At 42.6% G+C, this 16,860-nt stretch overlaps 1 protein-coding gene across 4 annotated transcripts; it reads left to right on the plus strand.

The window, feature by feature from the left end:
- The first annotated feature begins 65 nt into the window (after window positions 1-65).
- On the plus strand, window positions 66-16,769 carry PP2D1 (protein phosphatase 2C like domain containing 1). Of its 4 annotated transcripts, none has more exons than XM_069771946.1 (4): window positions 66-2,470; window positions 10,347-10,497; window positions 10,772-11,796; window positions 15,269-16,769. In XM_069771946.1, the coding sequence occupies exons 3-4, from the start codon at window positions 10,773-10,775 to the stop codon at window positions 16,540-16,542; spliced, it is 2,298 nt and encodes a 765-aa protein (XP_069628047.1). In that variant the 5' UTR covers window positions 66-2,470; window positions 10,347-10,497; window position 10,772; the 3' UTR covers window positions 16,543-16,769. The 4 variants fall into 4 exon arrangements, with proteins under 4 accessions (XP_069628047.1, XP_069628038.1, XP_069628030.1 ...); XM_069771937.1 differs by lacking the exon at window positions 10,347-10,497 and having other exon boundaries at window positions 66-1,808; window positions 1,908-2,470; XM_069771929.1 differs by lacking the exon at window positions 10,347-10,497.
- The last annotated feature ends 91 nt before the right edge of the window (window positions 16,770-16,860 follow it).

Consider the following 16,860-nt stretch of genomic DNA (forward strand, 5'->3'; position numbering starts at 1 on the left):
CTCCCCGGGGGGGGGGGGGGGGGGGGGCGGGAGGAGGGACCCGCCGCTCCGCGGGCGGCTCCTGCCCCGCCGGGCGGGGGGGGGGGGAATGGCCGGCACCCGCCTCCCTCCGCTGCGCACCGCGGGGGCGGGTGGCGGCGGCACCCGCTGCGTGCGGGAAGCTGCCACGGAGCCAGCCCGCCCCCCGGGAGGCTGCGGGGAAAGCCGCCCGTGAAAGAGGCGACATCGCTGGCTGCGCGCACGGCGCGGGGCCCGGGCCGGCGGCGGAGCGGGGCGGCCGCGCTCCCGGAGCCCGCGGTGCCGCCGCAGCCTCCGTTCCCCCGCGTCGCGCCGCGCCGCTACTTTGCTTGACTTAACCGCTGTGTTTCCCCACTGCGCGCTTGCGGCCGCTCTTACAGGATTCCTTTTTCCCCAGCTGATTTCTAATTCCGTAGATAAATGCCGGTCGCTTTGACGTGCAGGAGAATTCAGAAACTCCCTGCTCAGTTCCTCGCGTCGTGTTTTTGGGGCTTGCTTCTCTTTTTTTTTTTTTTTTGTCCAGAAACAAGCGTTGACAGCAGCAACTTATGTCTTAAAGGGATCACCTTTTAATTGAAAGCTAAAATTAAGTAAATGATCCCGCCACAGAAACTGAGCTCTCTGCACAGAAGCAAGTGCTTCGGGTTGGAGGCGGTTACGCTCCGTTGCATGTATGTAAAAAACGCGGTTGAGCCGTGAGAAACCACAAATGGCAATTCTGTACTACAGCACCACCGTGTAAAAAGCTGAGGCTGGGCGTTTGCGTGGGATCTACGGCTCTTTGATGTGTAAACCTGAAGCAGCAATATTAGTTTGGAAGGGAATCCCAGCATATAAAGAGCGCTCACAGGCGCAGGGCCTTGCCACCTTGCGCCGGGCAAGCAAAGATGACTCCAGACTTCTGCAAAGTTAGGAGTAGTATGGGTGGGGGGGGAGAAAACACTTTTCCCTGTGGTCTCCCCCCATCCCTCACCTTCTCAGCTCCTGGGGATGTTTTCAAGCGTAAGGTTATACGGCGAGTTAGCATATTCATCAAATGATGGGGGAAAAAAGAAAGGAATACAGGAAAACGCTGTAGTATTTTCATGAAAAGGGGGGTCTGGGTTTGTGGGTTTTTTTTTTTTTGCTGAGGTTTTAAATCGATGGGGGGGGTCGGGATCTGCCCTCCCGGCCTCCGCCGCGGGGTCCCCGGGGACGGGGACCCCGCGGCGGAGGCCGGGGCTGGCTTCGGGCTTCCCAGCAGCTGTGACAGCGACCCGTAAGATGGCTGCTGCCATCCCCCGTGCTTTAAGACGGACTCTTAAGGTGGAGGAGCCGCTGCGCTCGGCGGCGGCTGCCCCAAGCTTCGCAGCAAATTAAAAGGGAAAAAAATAAAAAAAAAAAAAATCCGGTTTCGCTTAAATTGAAGAGAGAATGATTTTTTTAAACTTTTTTTTTAAGCGTCTGAATCATGTTTTAGGATAACAAATAGGTGCTGCGTGGTAACAGTCACCTAAGAACCTCTTTGCATTTTTTTATGCCGGTTCGGTTTCTACTCTCCTCTCGGTCTTGAAAATGAAACTGTTACTGCTTAGTTTCACTTTCAGCTTTCCCACTCTTCTTCGGTAGCAAATGTTACGAGCAAAGAGCCCGTCTGGAACAACATATTGGCTCCTATGAACCGCTTAATGTCCATGCCTGAACATCGACTCACAGTTTTTCTGGGAGCTGCTGTAGCCTTTACATCCCCCAGTATGTTTTTCGTTTTGTTTTTTTTTTTCTCTCCAAATCACCAGCTTCTCCTTTAAGCGGTAAGCTAATGATATTTAACCCAGCATTAGGTTTGCACACCCGCATATAAATTAATTACAAGTTTCAATTCTGAAAATATGTTTACTATTTTCACACAGGTGAGTAACTCCACTGATATTTATTAAGGCCACTCGGCGTGCATTTATGTCTGAAGCTGCACAGGTGAGTGTTCACAGGATCACAGCCTAGGCAAATGACCTTATTCTTTCACCTTATTCTTAAAGGTCCTTAAAAGCCTGACAAGTTTTTACTTCCATTAAAGTAAAATCAAAGATGAAAGTTGTTAGGAAGCAGATACTGACTTTGGTTAAAAGCCTGAATATTTGTTTACATTTCATGGTGTGTTTATGAGGTTCTAATGGGAAAAACACTGCTGTATTGCATGCAACAAGGCACTGGTTAGTATAAAGGCAAAAAACACTTTTACTGCTGTTCCTTCTTGAATCATCAAGTGCACGGCTGTCTTACAACACTATGTCTCTTTTTTTCCTTTTTACCTTGCTTCTCACTAGATAACCAGAACACTGTCTACCAGCCTGTGGCTACGGATACAGTTACTATAGTAACATTTATAAACACTAATTTCACTACACATGCAGAACTACTGCCTGCTACTGCAGAGGAGCAGCTTAGAAAGAAATCACTCTTTAACTGCAAATAGGTAAGCCTTTTTTTTTTTTTTTTAACTTCAAGCCTGATTTAAGTCATTGCTCTCATTCTAACTTTGTGCAATTATATTGTTTAAAAAAAAGAAAAAAGCTTTACTTTGTCTTAAACTGCTACAGTGACAAGTCAAATATTACATTCACAATTTTGGCAAGAATAAGGAATGAAAAGATCGTTTGCTGGCTGGAGACATGGGACTATAACTTGGGCTGTGTTGACTTGTGGTGGCTTCAGCGAATGTAATTTGGCCAAGACAGGTTACAGTACATTAGGAAAAAACAAAAAAATTGTGCTTTGACATATGAGTGTATACACATCATTCCCAATTTCATATACCCAAGCTGGCTTTTTCTGTTGACTGAATTTACAAGCAAGTCCATATTAATTTTCTAATTGTAATGCATGCATAACTCTGAGCACAACAGGGCCACTCTGGTGTTTATTTTTCATCATTAAACATGCACTATGAAGACATTAAATTAGATTCAAACTCAAAGCATTGTCTGAAAAACCCTCGCCACATTTTTCAGTTTCTGTCCTTCGGGGCATGTCAGTGGGTTTGCACAAGTCGAACTGACTATGAAACCTGCATTGAGCAAGGAAGCGCTGGTGGGAGCAGAGCTACCTGCTGCCTGCCTGTGCTGCTCAGCTCACAAACTCAGGTGAGTAGCCGGGTGACTTCAGGAAGACTACTCATCTGCATCAAATTAAGCAAGCCAGGAGCTGGATGAGACCCGGTGCCAGGTCCTGTGATTCTCAGGTCTCTCTCAGGCTGCTGATAACCCCAAAGAGGTGCCTGCTCAGAGCCTGTGCTCCCAGCAGATGTGCATCTCGCATTTGTTGCTCTTGCCCAAATTCACTGTGAGCACCTGACAGGCTTAAATGCAAGAGCATGCGGGTTGTTCCAGCAAAGGAGGCGGTTGCATTCTTGATGCCAAGTCACAAAAGAGGAAATTAAAATGCAGTTTAGGGTGTGCCTGACGCCTGGTTATTACCTAGCTGTCATTTTGGGCTTTTGGGGCCTATCTCGGTCATGTAAGTTAAAGAATGACTCAACTGAGAGCCTAATGATGAATGCTACCTCTCTGAGAGGGACCTCGCAGCCTGCAGCCGTGCCCTGGGAGCCCACCCGTACCCCTCATCCCTGTCTCCCAGCCGAGAGGAGCCAGTGTGCCCAACCCAGCCCTCTCTCCCTCCTTTTGTTCAAGATGGAACTTTCTTCCTGCTCTCCCACCTGTTTTTATTCTTGCCATTGAATGCAAATGTGAAAAGCGGAGCTCTTGCCCCTCCAGGGAATTTCTTCGAGTATAAAATCCTATTGTATCCTTTCATTAGCGCATTCCTTGTGGGTGAAGTGGCCTCCCTCTTGGCCACCACACATTCAGGACTGCTATCAATATTTTATGAATCACTGGAAGTATTAACAGTACAAAAGTTTTGTTCATTGTGCTGTCTCTATTATCTTGTCGGCTTCCCATGGTGCTTACATGTGACTTTAATAATGCAGATGGCAGACATTCCCACTAGGCCTTTGTCTGTTGTAGGGAACCTCACACCCCAATTACCCAGTTTTTAGAGGAAAAAAATGTGAAAAAAAATGGAGAAAATGTCATTGCCACACTCATGACACAAATTTCTTGTTAGTGATGGAGCACTTAGCAGTTTTTATTCACTTCTTACCCAGAGGATGCCATTCTTGACTGCAGTCAGTTTTGATTTAACACAAGCCAAGTGAGAAAAGGCTGGGCTTATGGAGCACAGGACATTTACTGCCTTTGCGAGTACAGTGTGAAGCGTGTGTGCGAATTTCAGAGACTTAGCTATCTGCAGTCACTGCATAGGCTTACACTGTTCTTTCGTGGTAGCGAGAGCTCTGGATTGCTTCATGCAAACGTGGGACATACTGTCTATTTTCCCCTTACCTTTTTTTTCTTCTGCCTCCACACAAGTTGTTTTTTTGTTTCATTTATTCCTTTCTCTAACATCCTTTTCTCTTCTTTCTGCCACTTAATACGTGGCAGAGATCACCACCATTCTCTGGGACCCTGGTCAACGTACTTTGTGCTTTGACAGTTTTCCTGACTAACCATCCCATGCCTGCGTAGGGCAGGTCAGTCAGTGCTGGCAGCCTTACAGACCCCTGGGCGAATGGCACAGGCTCAGCTGGCAGGGGGTGGGAAGGAAGCAGCCTCTTTTCTGCTACCTGCACCCTTTTATTTCTGTAAGATAAAGTTACACTGGCCTAAGCACATCTGACTGTGCAAGCCCCCTCCTGAGTCTTCCCCCTATCTGCATGGGAGAGCACCTGGAAGTCCTAAGAACTATGGACAAAACTGCAAGCACCTCAGTTAAACCACAGATATTAAATGGGTTAAAAATCTCCATTTAGACCAACCATAATCATGGTGTGTACAGCTGGGAAAAGCAGAGGAACCCCGGGAGTACAGCAGTAACCCCAGACTTGGGTTTGTGGGGTGAGGGAGACAGGGTGTCACTGGCAGGAGAGTGCAGGAGGCACGGTGACATTATCTTCATCCATCTGCTGCTTCTGCCACCGCTTTCTCCTTGTGGATCCCCAAAACCTCATGTGCCTCCCCTGCCATGCTGAGCTCAGTGGGCTTGCAGCCTCTCTGCCCCACGCAGGCCCTCGGTGGGTTACGAACTGCTGCGCTGCCCTGCCAAGACAGACCTAGCTACTGAGAACAGGTGCAAAATATGCGGAGTGTAGAAAGAGCTGGTTTTGCCATTGTTTTGCTACTCCCATTTCCCAGTTCGATGCTTCCTCCCAGCTGAGGAGTTGCACCTCTGCCTAAGCAGACAGTGTGACAAATTATAATTCTCACCCAAGAAGACCTAATGATGGGGACCCTTTCCACTTTATAGGATGACATAAAACCAGTTGGCCTGGAATCCCAGGATTCCAGTTTTGGACAACACTTAAGAAGATAAATAAGGAGACTATCTTAATTTATCCCATAATTATTTTAATTATTAATCACTTCCTTCTTTCTTGCCTATTATCAGGTCTAGGGGTGGGAGTCTTCCCAGGTCCCCAAGGCAGGCTCTGCTCCTGGCATGATCCTGTGACTCACCAGGTTCATCTTTGTCTCTTCCCACACCTTTCATAACAAGACTTCCTTGAAGCTGCATCGTTGCTTCTGGGGATACAGTAAGCAGGGTTCTACACACACCTGAGTTGACTCACTCGGGAGAAGATGTCTTGTTCCTTCTGCAGCATTCCTTTTGCAGATGGTTTTGGAGACTGAGAGGGCCAGCCCTGCTAAAAGGGGTGGAAGGTGTAGGGCACGGCTGCTGGGTTATCAAATGAGTTTGTCTTTTCAGGTGGAGAGTTTTTCAGAGGTCTTGTATGCATTTAATAAAGGCTACTTAAGGTTTTTCAAATAAGATATAAGATCTTTGCTGCTTTGGCCAAAGGTGACCATGTAAAACTGGGACCTGGTAAGGCAGCCCCTGCACAGGTGACAGTGCTTGCCTGTACCCTGGCTCTGGCTATGCCACAGGCCATGCACTGCACAGCACCGTCAGCCTGCACCACGGCAAATGCTGCAGCCCCACCGGCCCCCGTGGTGGCTCCTTGCCAGGGGCCAGTCCCCGTGATGCCGAGAGTCCCCACCATGGCTTCTGTAAGCGGGTACGATGCATTCGCCAACAGTTTTCCAGGGGAGGTGCCGCTACCGAACTGTGCGACGGGCAGAGGGAAGGGAAATCTGTCGGGAGGAGAGGAGCAGGGCTGAAGGCAGGGAGGCAACGGGAGCCGTACCGTGGCATCATGGGCACGTGGGAAAGGGGGGACCGGGAGGGAAGCGCCGGCTGAGGCGTGAGCAGAGGAAGGGCAGGGCAAGAAGTAAAGCAGGGAAGAAGGAAGAGACAGGCAAGGAAGCTGGTGCTGATTCAGCAAGAATTTGCAGCAGTGAAGCCTCTTTATACATATTAACTGATAATAGCATGACCTCCATTTTACATCGTACAGCCCTCCTCCGCCTCCTCCTGTGACCCACAGGCAGGCAGGCATCTTCCCAGTGCTGGTTTCAGCATCAATAATAGTCACTGTTTTCTAAGGCTACAAGTATGTAGCAAATAATAACAATAATAAAAACAAGCACCACAGAGGAAGGAGTTCAGGACTAGAGATTGTGTAAATGAAGTGCTGACTGTGACAAAGGTAAGCGAGGAAGAAGCACGCTCTGGGTGGAGACTGGAAGGACGTGTCAGAGGGAGATGACTGATCTGGGACTCTTCTGTTTGGATACAAATCAGGTCCTGGGTCCTTAGTTAGCAACAGCTTCACTAATTAAAAAATGAGATTGTAGTGCCAAACTGCAGAAACGGAAAATAATCTCACCTTACTATACGAACAGCAAGCAACTCCAAGTGCCACAGCTAGAGAGGGTTGCCAGAAGTACAAGGTTTACTGGAATGATGGTATCCTCTGCCATACAAGTCCCTGGCCTGCAGCCTTGTGCTCTGCCTCAGTTCTGCCCCTCTTACAGACAGGGCAGTGTGTGGCAGAGAGGTGAAGCAGCCTCCCTCTCCTAGCAGCAGGACTAAGCACTGACCAAAAGGCTCTTTGTTGTGACACAAACAGTAAATAGGATTTTTGCCCTTGAAAACACGATCTCAAACTGTGGTTCACCCCCCATTCTTCTACATCTTCTAATTTTTTTTTTTTTTTTTTTTTTTACTGCTTCTATTTTTAGCTCAGAACATTAAACAGTCCTGGGTTTTGGCTCCCTAAATAGGCACAGGGAAACTGCAGTGAGCTAGAAAGCTGAATTTTTTCTTTTGCTCTCTGAGGCTGAGAGCACTTTAGCTTCATGTATTGTGTTGTCACCATCTCACTGTTATCCTTTAACCTGACAGCAAAAAACTTGCAAGTCTGTATCTGTTCCTGATGAGGGAAATACAAGGAAGGAAAGAAGGAAATATAGACTAATCTTTTTACCTCATAAGAGATCAACAAAGGAAATGTTTCCTTTTTTTATTTCATTTTTACAAGGTTTTCAGCTATTAACATAAGCAGTGTATGCATACTATAAAAATTAACATCAGGGCTGTCCTTTTAATAATTATGAGCAAAATGATTGCAACTGAAGAGTTGTAGCGTATCTTGTTGTTCTACATGAATTATTACCTACATTATTCCTGGTTATTTACAAATTGTAATAAAGTGGGACCGTTTTGGTGCTCTGAAATTGTGATTTGTTAACACTTACACCCATTTACAGGGATAAAAACATCTACAAAGTATGTTTGCTACAAATTAAGTTTACTGAGGTCAAACTAGCATTTTATTGAAAGTTTTCAATTTCCTGTCTCTAATCCAAGGGGCTTTTATGTACACTAAATGTAAAATGGGTTCATATTTAAAAGGCTGACAAAAAGCAGCTTACCAGATTTTCTGTATATATTAGTCCTAATTTTTCTCACACCTGAATGCATCATCACGATGACAGCAGTGAAAAGGCTTGTGCAATCTCCCAGTCTCAAATTCAAACTATGCAGAATAAAGGAAAAGGGATCTGTGCAAGCATATCTTTCTCTGCTATTTTAATCATGTGCCTCCTTATCTGGCCCTATTAAAGTGGTGCAGCATTTCTAGAAGAGGCTGATGCTCACCTCTTGCGGAGAGATGGACTTTCCCATAAACTGGTCCTAGAGCAGATTGAGAGCTGTAGCCACCTGCAAGCTCACCTCTGCAAGGACAAGGTATACTACAGTGTCATAAGGGGTTTTTAAGTGGCACCACCCTCTACTAAAGAGCCCAATTATAAAATTATAAGAAGAAAATATATCTCAGCTAATCAGAGGCATTTGATTCTTTAAGATGTATTGACATTAATTGAAGTTGGAGGAGGTTGGGGCTTCATCTTTTAATGCTCCAGTAATTCTCAAACAGTTGAAGGAATTTCATCAAACAACCATTACCACATGAAAAAAGTGCATGCCTTGAAAAACAAATAATGGAAATGCTTATAACCCAGAGATGATGAACAGAAATAATGAGAGAGAAGAAACTTTACTTCCCAGCTGAAATCCTGGAAGAGACAACAGTTCCAAAACAGTTACTTTAAGGTGTGGCTGTATCAAGTTTAAGGAGGGGGCCCCAGAGGATGGATGAGGTTGAAGCAGCATGAAATTACACTTGCAATGATGCTGTGGGATATTACCGCTGCTAAACCACTGTTATTTGCCCTGATGGTGGATTAACAGCAGCTAACAATGGTCAGTGAATGTCAGAAATCTCAGAACAGAGCATACATTAAAACCCTGTAATATGTGCATTTTTGTCTGATATTTCTCATCCATACACACATAACTACTAAATGCTAAATAAACACACCAAACTTAATTGACTAAATAAACACACTATGCTTTCATGCTTAGTAGTCAGATGATGTACAGGCTGGCAAGCTGAGCTTCTCAGTGTCAGGATTTTGTGTTATTATGGTGTCTGTACACGTACGTTACGTGCTGATCTATGGGGAGAGGATGTTATCCAAGCAGCTGTAAGGCTTAGCTGCACATCATCTTATAGGTCACAGCAGCCATTCGAACAATTTTAACTTCATCTGCTGCGTAAGCAATATTGATATTTCCTCCGTATGTTATATACATATTTTCTTACCCATTTCAAATTATAGGCAGAATTCTTAGTGCTGCTACCAATAGGGTCACTTCATGTTTCCAGTAACTTAAAACTCTGCCAGATATTAACAGTTCATACTTAGATTTTCCAAGCCTGAAGCAGAATCATTTGAAAAAGTTCCAGGTAATATGGTTTAGCTCTTTCCGAGAATGTGATTTGAAAAATATGTAGTTTTGCTTGTATTAAACCAAAATTCTAATAACTATTTTATAGAGAAGCTCCAAGACTGTCAGGTTTTAAACTAGGGCTTGGAAATTTGGCCGAGGTGGCATCAGTGGCAGACCTTTTGTCTTTCTTGTAAATTTACCCAAATCAGAGCAAGTTACAATAAAAGACGCATTGGTTTGCCGGTGCCGAGTAGAGACATGCCCACGTGTAGGTCCCCTCTGCACCGGCTGGCGTCTTATTAGGGAGTGCCTCCCTAGGACTCACTCTACAGCTCTGACTCTTGGGTTTGTGGCACCAGGTGCCAGACCTAAGAATAGTAAGACAGCATCAAGGAAGGAGACTGAGGAGCGAGAGAGACCAAGCTGGCAAGGAAGGGGAGACTGGAGCAAGGAGCTGAAGTGGGAGAAAGGAGGTGCATGGGGACAGGAGGAAGATAATTAGCTTTGGCTGGAGACTGGGCAGAGAGGCTTGTGCAGGCTAGACCTTATGGTGTCCTGCAGTACCTGGCCTCGATTCCACATTTTCAGCCTCGTTGCTCTTCGGCGAGCTCTGTTGCAAAGCACGTCTCTCCTTCCATCCTGATGGCTAGAGAATACAGAGGGCATACGCTGCTGCTCGCAGGTTCTTGCAGCTCAACGAGCAGGGGTGTTTCCTGCAGACCTAAAAGCTCAAACACTACTTGCCTATTTGATACTACTTTTGTTCTTCATTATGCTTGATTGATTTAGAAACTGACACATTCAAAATCCATTCTACATTAAAGGAACATGAACACTGCAAAATCTAGCTCTTGTAAGCAAGGAAAAGCAACAGAACATTGTCCACATAAATGTAATTTACCTTCTGTGTACCTAAATACAATGGTGTAATTTTTTTCCAGTCGACGTCTGAAGTCCTCACAACTAAAACTGATGGCAATGAGAGAGATTTGATTAAAGAGATACATCAATGCTTCTGGCCGTTTCATATTTTGCGCTCAAGATTGGTAGATTTTTATCTTAATCTTGAATATGCCTTTTTTTTTTTTTCCAAGTAGGACTTACACTCCACTACCATGTCTGGAAAGTAATGCATAGATACAGAAAAGCTGATGAGGAACTACGTCATATTTACAGTTCTGACAGTGTGAAGGCACAGGGCTATGCATTGAATCACAAGCAGGAAACAACTGACTGAAACCTCACTAGGTACAGGAATAATCTAAATTGTGTCATGAACTCTGTATTTCCAAACATTTCACTTCTTGAATTTGCTGTATTAATGATTTTTAACATAGTTACTAGTTACAATTTTTATACAATCTCACATGGGCTTCCCAGTTTCTTGACCATGTATGCATTAGCATGCAATGATGCAATTCAGTTTATAAGAGAGTGAGAACAAAGCTTAGGTACATGTAGTGTTACCTAATATTAAAACGTTGAAATACAAAAACTCTTAACATATTCAACTCCTTTATAGAATGACATGGGAGGAAAAATCTCAGGACAAATCAAACCCACCTGATTTTGAACTTTCCAGAGACCAGGAAGATCACCTGGAGAAGGTCACAATTGCACCTGAGAACAATGATTGCAAGCGCATTTCAATTTTTTGCTCTGCATGTCAACAAACAATATCTCCAGAGCACCTTCTTTATCATAAAAAAACCCACAAAGCCCTAACTTTGCTGGGCTTTGATAGCCCACAAACAAAAACTGACAACAAAACACTTTTGGCTCAGAGACAGCAACTAATTTCAAAATTGACCAAGATTCCTAAATATTCTGAGACACATAGGCAGAAGATTGATTATTCATTTGAATTCCTTATGGATAACCACACTCCGACATCATATCGTGATCCTGCTAATATTAACAATCCTAGTACTTTCAAGAAAGTAAATAATTCTTTAATAAAAGCATTATCAATTTGCCAAGATAAAAATTCCACATGGCAGGGAGACATGGAAGACAGATTTATTGTGCTCAACAACTATGGAAATAGGTCAGATACATGTTTTCTAGGGATAGCTGATGGGTCTCATGGTGTAACAGCTGCCGAAACAGTTGCAGCAGAGCTTCCACTTTTATTTCTTGACCAGCTTGCTCAAACAGATTCCTCCTACAAAAAGAGTAAGGATGAACAGCAAATTCTAGATTCTTTCACCACAGTAATCAAGGCAGATTACAGGGAAAAAGAGAAGATTTTCTCTGATAAACCAGGCAATGGCGAGACCAACAAGACCAATATTTACGAATGGATTCACAAAGCATACGCCAAGTCCTTTTGGAGAATGGATAGACTTTTACGACTGGGAAGGAATGAGGTTTCCAAAGTTCGCTGGAGTGGCTGTTCAGTAGTTACCTGTTTGGTGGAAAGAATCCCCAGCAAAGAGACAGATGGCAATGGGGAAGAAGGAAGAAAACATTCTGAAAACAATACACATAGTCCATTAACCAGACAAGCCAAAGGTGCTGCTGGGTTACTGCACGTTGCCAATACAGGTATGTACATTCCACACCAGGATTTTTTTTGCCTAATAAAGAGTGAAAAAAATAAGCTAATCTAGAGATTTGTTGGCAGTAGATATTTGGAGATAAAAAGCTGCAATTGCTTTAACTTGACAATGTGAAGGAGACATGATAAACTCCCTTGCAACTGATCCTTGTATGAGGCAATAAGTATTAAGCGTATCTAATAAGTACCTTCAATATATTTGAGTTAAAGCAGTGAAGTCAATTTACTAATGCAAAAGACACAGTTAATAATAAACATTCCGTAATACTACTCTTACAGAGGTCACTTGTGTAAGGACAATTTTTTTTTTTTTAAATCAAGATGAAGTTTAAGGTGTCATCATTTTAGAGCAGACAATCATAACTCTTCTGATTTTACATCTGATAAATTCCTTGTGTCAATGACACATGCTCAGGATATTCCTTTTATTCATTTGTTTCACTAAGTGACACCACATTTTTCTACCAGCAAACTGCAAACATGATCTGGTGGAGATCATCTGAATTATTAATTTCTGAACTAGGAATTGGTTATTTACTGTTGTTACAGAAGATCTATTCAGACCTGTTTCCTCATGAAGTAGAGACGTGCTTTGCCTTTCTATAGTGTAGAAAATCAGTTACTAATTACAATCAGAAATACTGATACATTCATAATGCTTCTCCACCCAGCCCTGCTGCAGGAAACACCAGACAAAGCTCTTGCAGTTCTTAGGAACTCCAGTCATTGTATCTTCCCACTTGGTGATTTTTGTTACCAGTTAAGTTCTCTTGTGTACAGAAGACAGGTCTAAGATTACAAGCAAGATACTTGCTTTCCCATGAAGGAGTACACAAGCAGAATCACATAAAAAAGGCCACTGGGTGAATAGTCTCAAATGGATTTGTGTCTACGGTTATGTTCTCTGGTGTCTTCCAGTCTCTGCTTGAACCACATGCCCAGCATTGTAAGACTTTTCTATCACTCTCCCTAGCATGAGTAAGGAGCATGCTACTAACACTGCAACTTTCCATCACCAGGGTGATGGTGATCACCACTTTCCATCATTCCTCCTCAGATGAGTGTATTCACAAAACTTTTAAGACTTCTTCATATTTCTTCACATAAAATTTGACTGAAATTAATCAAGAGGGTCAAAGTTCAGTAAAGGGAAAACTATTTGAAAGGCTTCATTTTTTTCAGGAGGCAAAAACCCCCAACCCCTAAAAACATATTCCACACTTGGAAAAACTAAAAAAGTATTTTTGCTTAACAATTCTCTGCCAGTCTGAGGAACACTATAAACAAACTTGAATATGCACTGACACTGAAATAAGTAATTGTGGTCTACCCCCTCCCTTTCCTCCATCTTCCCAGTGCTTGTTGCTATATCCATACTTCCTCTACCTCCAACAAGCATTTCTGCTGCAACCAGAACTTTACTGTTACTGGTATCAAAATTGGTAGTTTAGCACTAGCACAGATATTCTTGCAGGAGATGCAGTCACACCTTTAACTGAATACAGGAGTACTCACGTAAAGGTTGTAATGTTTTCAGAACTAACAAATGCATTTGTTTTCACCTTATTGGGTAAGAAACCGACTTTTATTACGATGAGCTTGAGAGGTAGGATGAAGGTAAGAAAATTTGGTAGAGAATTCACCCAACCTAAGTTTTCTGGTTCTAGTTACCTGCCTCCATCCTTCCCTCCCAGATGAGATTTTCTGCTGGCTGCAATTAAACATACTGTAAACTCAAGCTCTGCTAATGAGTTAAGGCTTGAAGTTCATCAGAGATACTTCAAGCCTTTTATGATTAAAGTCCACATTTTTGAACCACTTCTAAATACACATTTATTTAATCTAATACACTTAATTTTCCACCAATTGTATCACATCAAAGAAAAAGATTTGCACAACAAGCTTCATTTTCCCTCCAGGAATGTGTTCTTACAGAAGTATAGACATGTTCCTTCAGCACCAGGTAAGCAACTGAAGAGGATGGTCAGATACGAGGAGCAGGAGATGGTGGCATTGGCCAGCTTTGTCTTCTTCATTAGTCCCACATTGATAAGTCAGCTAGTTTTTGTCGATTCTTTTGCCCTGTCTCTGGTTTGCAGACAAGCAACTTGCATCCAAAAGTGACTAGATTTTATTCTTTCTTGCAGTCAAATTGTTCCACATGGGTTATATTATGCCCTTTGTTATGCTTACAGCTGGTGGTCTTACTCAGAGGGTTCAAAGGAAATTTTAGACAATCTTCTAGCTGTCCATGGAAATCAGACGAAGGAGGGAGCAAGCACAAGGAAACATTCACACAACATAACTTAAGGCATCTACATTCTATAATCAATAGAACAGGTGTATCCTTCAGTTTGATATTCTGAATCACATTCTAGAGAAACCTGCCTTCACACAGACTACACTTAGCTGCCTCCTACACTAGACAATGCCAATACTTTCCAAGAAATACAACTACTGTATAAGCAGTGCCTACTTATAAACACTTTCCAGACATCCGTGCCCTAGTCTAGCCAGATGGTACTAAAATTACAATATAAATGAACATACTGCAGCCAGATTAGCACCTGGAAAGCTACCATCCAATTCAAGTTCCTTCTGTAACACACCACTTTTGCCCTTGTACCAACACATGGGAGCAGACCAGTCACCCCCCCAACAGAAAAAATGGTCTTCTCCCACTGTAGCCATAAAGGATCTCAAACAATACATCACTTTGTTTCAGAGCTGCTTGCCTTTACACTCTACATTCAAGTCTGACAAGACTAGACACCCAGAGTGCTGCAATTTCTAACACTTTTCATTCTCAGCCTGCAGATTTCAAAAGTTTTGAGGGAAACGTAAAGTACCTAAAGGAAAGAAGTTAGTCATTGACTCCTTGTGATGACTGTGAGAACTCTTGCTCCGTTGGGTCCCTTAACTGAGGACAAGATTTAAGGCATCATGTTAGTAAATTCTACACGATGTCCAAATTATTTTCAGGTACTAGAAATTTTATACTGCTAAAAATAGTCTGAACCTGAAACTTCTTGATGAGTTCATTCAGCTGTAATAATTTGAAAGCATACACTCTACTAGGAAAAAAAAAAGAGTATTTGAGAAAAATATGCACTCTTGCTTAAAAAAACAATCAAGGTGCAACATTTCTATCAGACTGCACTTTAAGCAGAATGGAATGTCACTTAAGACTCCTCATAAGAGTTTAGTTGCAGTCAGAAGAACAAGGTTCTGGAATAGTCTTCTGAATAATGGGAGGGGAAAAAAACCACAGGAAACTGCTGTAAAATAGAACCAGATTCACTGATGGACATATTGTTGCCTGTGGCAGTAGATAATTGAACTATGACCTGAGTTTTTTTCCCAGTCCCTAGCAAAAGGCTAACTGCTGATGGAACAGCAGTATCTTAAAAAAATAATCAGTATGCTATAATACAAAATATTACCTTATTTCATTTTTAGGTAATGCACATGCAGTCTTATGTAAGAATGGAAAGAGTCACTGCCTCTCAAAAGAGCACAGCACTTCTAATGTAAGCGAGAGAAAACGCATATTTGAGAATGGTGGAAACATCAGCACTAATGAACCAGACGGATTAGTAGAGGGGTACCTGAGAACTACAAGGGGTCTTGGACATCACGGCAATCCAGTACTGAAAAGATCTGTTATACCTGTACCTCATACCATATCTGTCCCTATTGATGATAATTGTCAGTTTCTTATTTTAGCTTCTAATGGGCTTTGGGAGGTTTTGGATTACAATGAAGTACTTGCATTAACTCTAACAACATTCACTCATTATTTGAGAATGTATGAATGTGTTCAACAAAACGCACCTTCTCTGTGTAAGTGTCAGTATTTGATGCCCCTCACTGAAGACAACTTAAATGACTCAAAGGCTGTTAAAGATCTGCAACATGGAATAGAGGTACTGTATTCCAATAAAGATATTCTTCTCACTGACTCAAAAGGTAACCTGCAACAAAATAAGCCAAAATGTTCTAGGAGGAATTATTTGCCAAGTGAAGATGGTGTTCTTAAGGAAACCGATGACCACAAAAATCAAGCTGATCCAGAACTGTCTCTTTTCAGTAATAATGAAGTAAATTCACAGAACAGAGAGATAAAACAGCTTGATTCTACCACACAAAGTGGCTCTGAAAAACTGAAACAGTTTGAGGAAAGAAAAGTTTATGTATGTAACATCTTTCAGCCACAGCCTGCAGAGCAAGAAGAAACAGACACTGACACTTTCTGTGCAACAGGTCCAAGTCGCACCCATAAACAGCTGCAAGAGAATGTACTGGCAATAGGGTTTAAAGACATGAAACAGCCCCCAAAAGATAGAAAAGCATGCCTATCTCCAAAAGATACAAAAGCATGCCTATCTAATTATGACTCAGGTCCACAACTGGCGCAAAAAATGGACTCCAAGATATTTTGTGACAAACCTGCAAGTTACACTGGTCAAGAACTGCTAAAGACTCTATCACCAGTGGGTTCTAAACCAGCACCACAGTTTGAAGAGGACACAGAAACATACCTGTCCAATTGCAAATCACAAACTGCAGGAAGAGGCAGAGTCACCTCTGAGACACTCTATGATAATGCAGCAAGCTACATTAGCGAACAACTGGTAAAGACTGCATTAGCTGCAGGTTCAAGAGATAATATTACTATTTTGATTGTACTTCTAAATGGATGCGATGAGATACCCAATTACCTCAACATTTAAAAATTTATCATAGGATAACTGGAGTGCCACAGTACATATAGTACAAGCTTATGTTTAGCTGTGTCATGTATTTACTTGTAATCATCTTAAATGCTGACCCATACAGTAAATCAGACATCTTGTCTGGAACTGTGCAAATGCAATAAAACCTTCTGAAACTTTCAATAAGAAAGAGTAATCAAAAATCTTCTTTTCTTTTTTTTAAACCACTTTATTCAAACCTGAGCACCTCAATATAAAACTAAACACTGGTGAACTGTCATTTTCCTCGCTAAACCCAGATTACTGCAAATTTAAAATCTGCATGAGTAAGTTTCT

The sequence above is a fragment of the Haliaeetus albicilla genome, chromosome 2, assembly GCF_947461875.1.
Source record: "Haliaeetus albicilla chromosome 2, bHalAlb1.1, whole genome shotgun sequence".
Lineage (NCBI taxonomy): Eukaryota > Metazoa > Chordata > Aves > Accipitriformes > Accipitridae > Haliaeetus > Haliaeetus albicilla.

What these genes read in the sequence shown, in the direction of transcription:
- PP2D1 (XM_069771929.1), top strand. Translation starts at nt 2,403, where the DNA reads ATGCAGAACTACTGCCTGCTACTGCAGAGGAGCAGCTTAGAAAGAAAT. An exon ending in CACTCTTTAACTGCAAATAG is followed by an intron (nt 2,471 to 10,771) that starts GTAAGCCTTTTT and finishes ACTCCTTTATAG; the next exon opens with AATGACATGGGAGGAAAAAT. An exon ending in ACTGCACGTTGCCAATACAG is followed by an intron (nt 11,797 to 15,268) that starts GTATGTACATTC and finishes TTTCATTTTTAG; the next exon opens with GTAATGCACATGCAGTCTTA.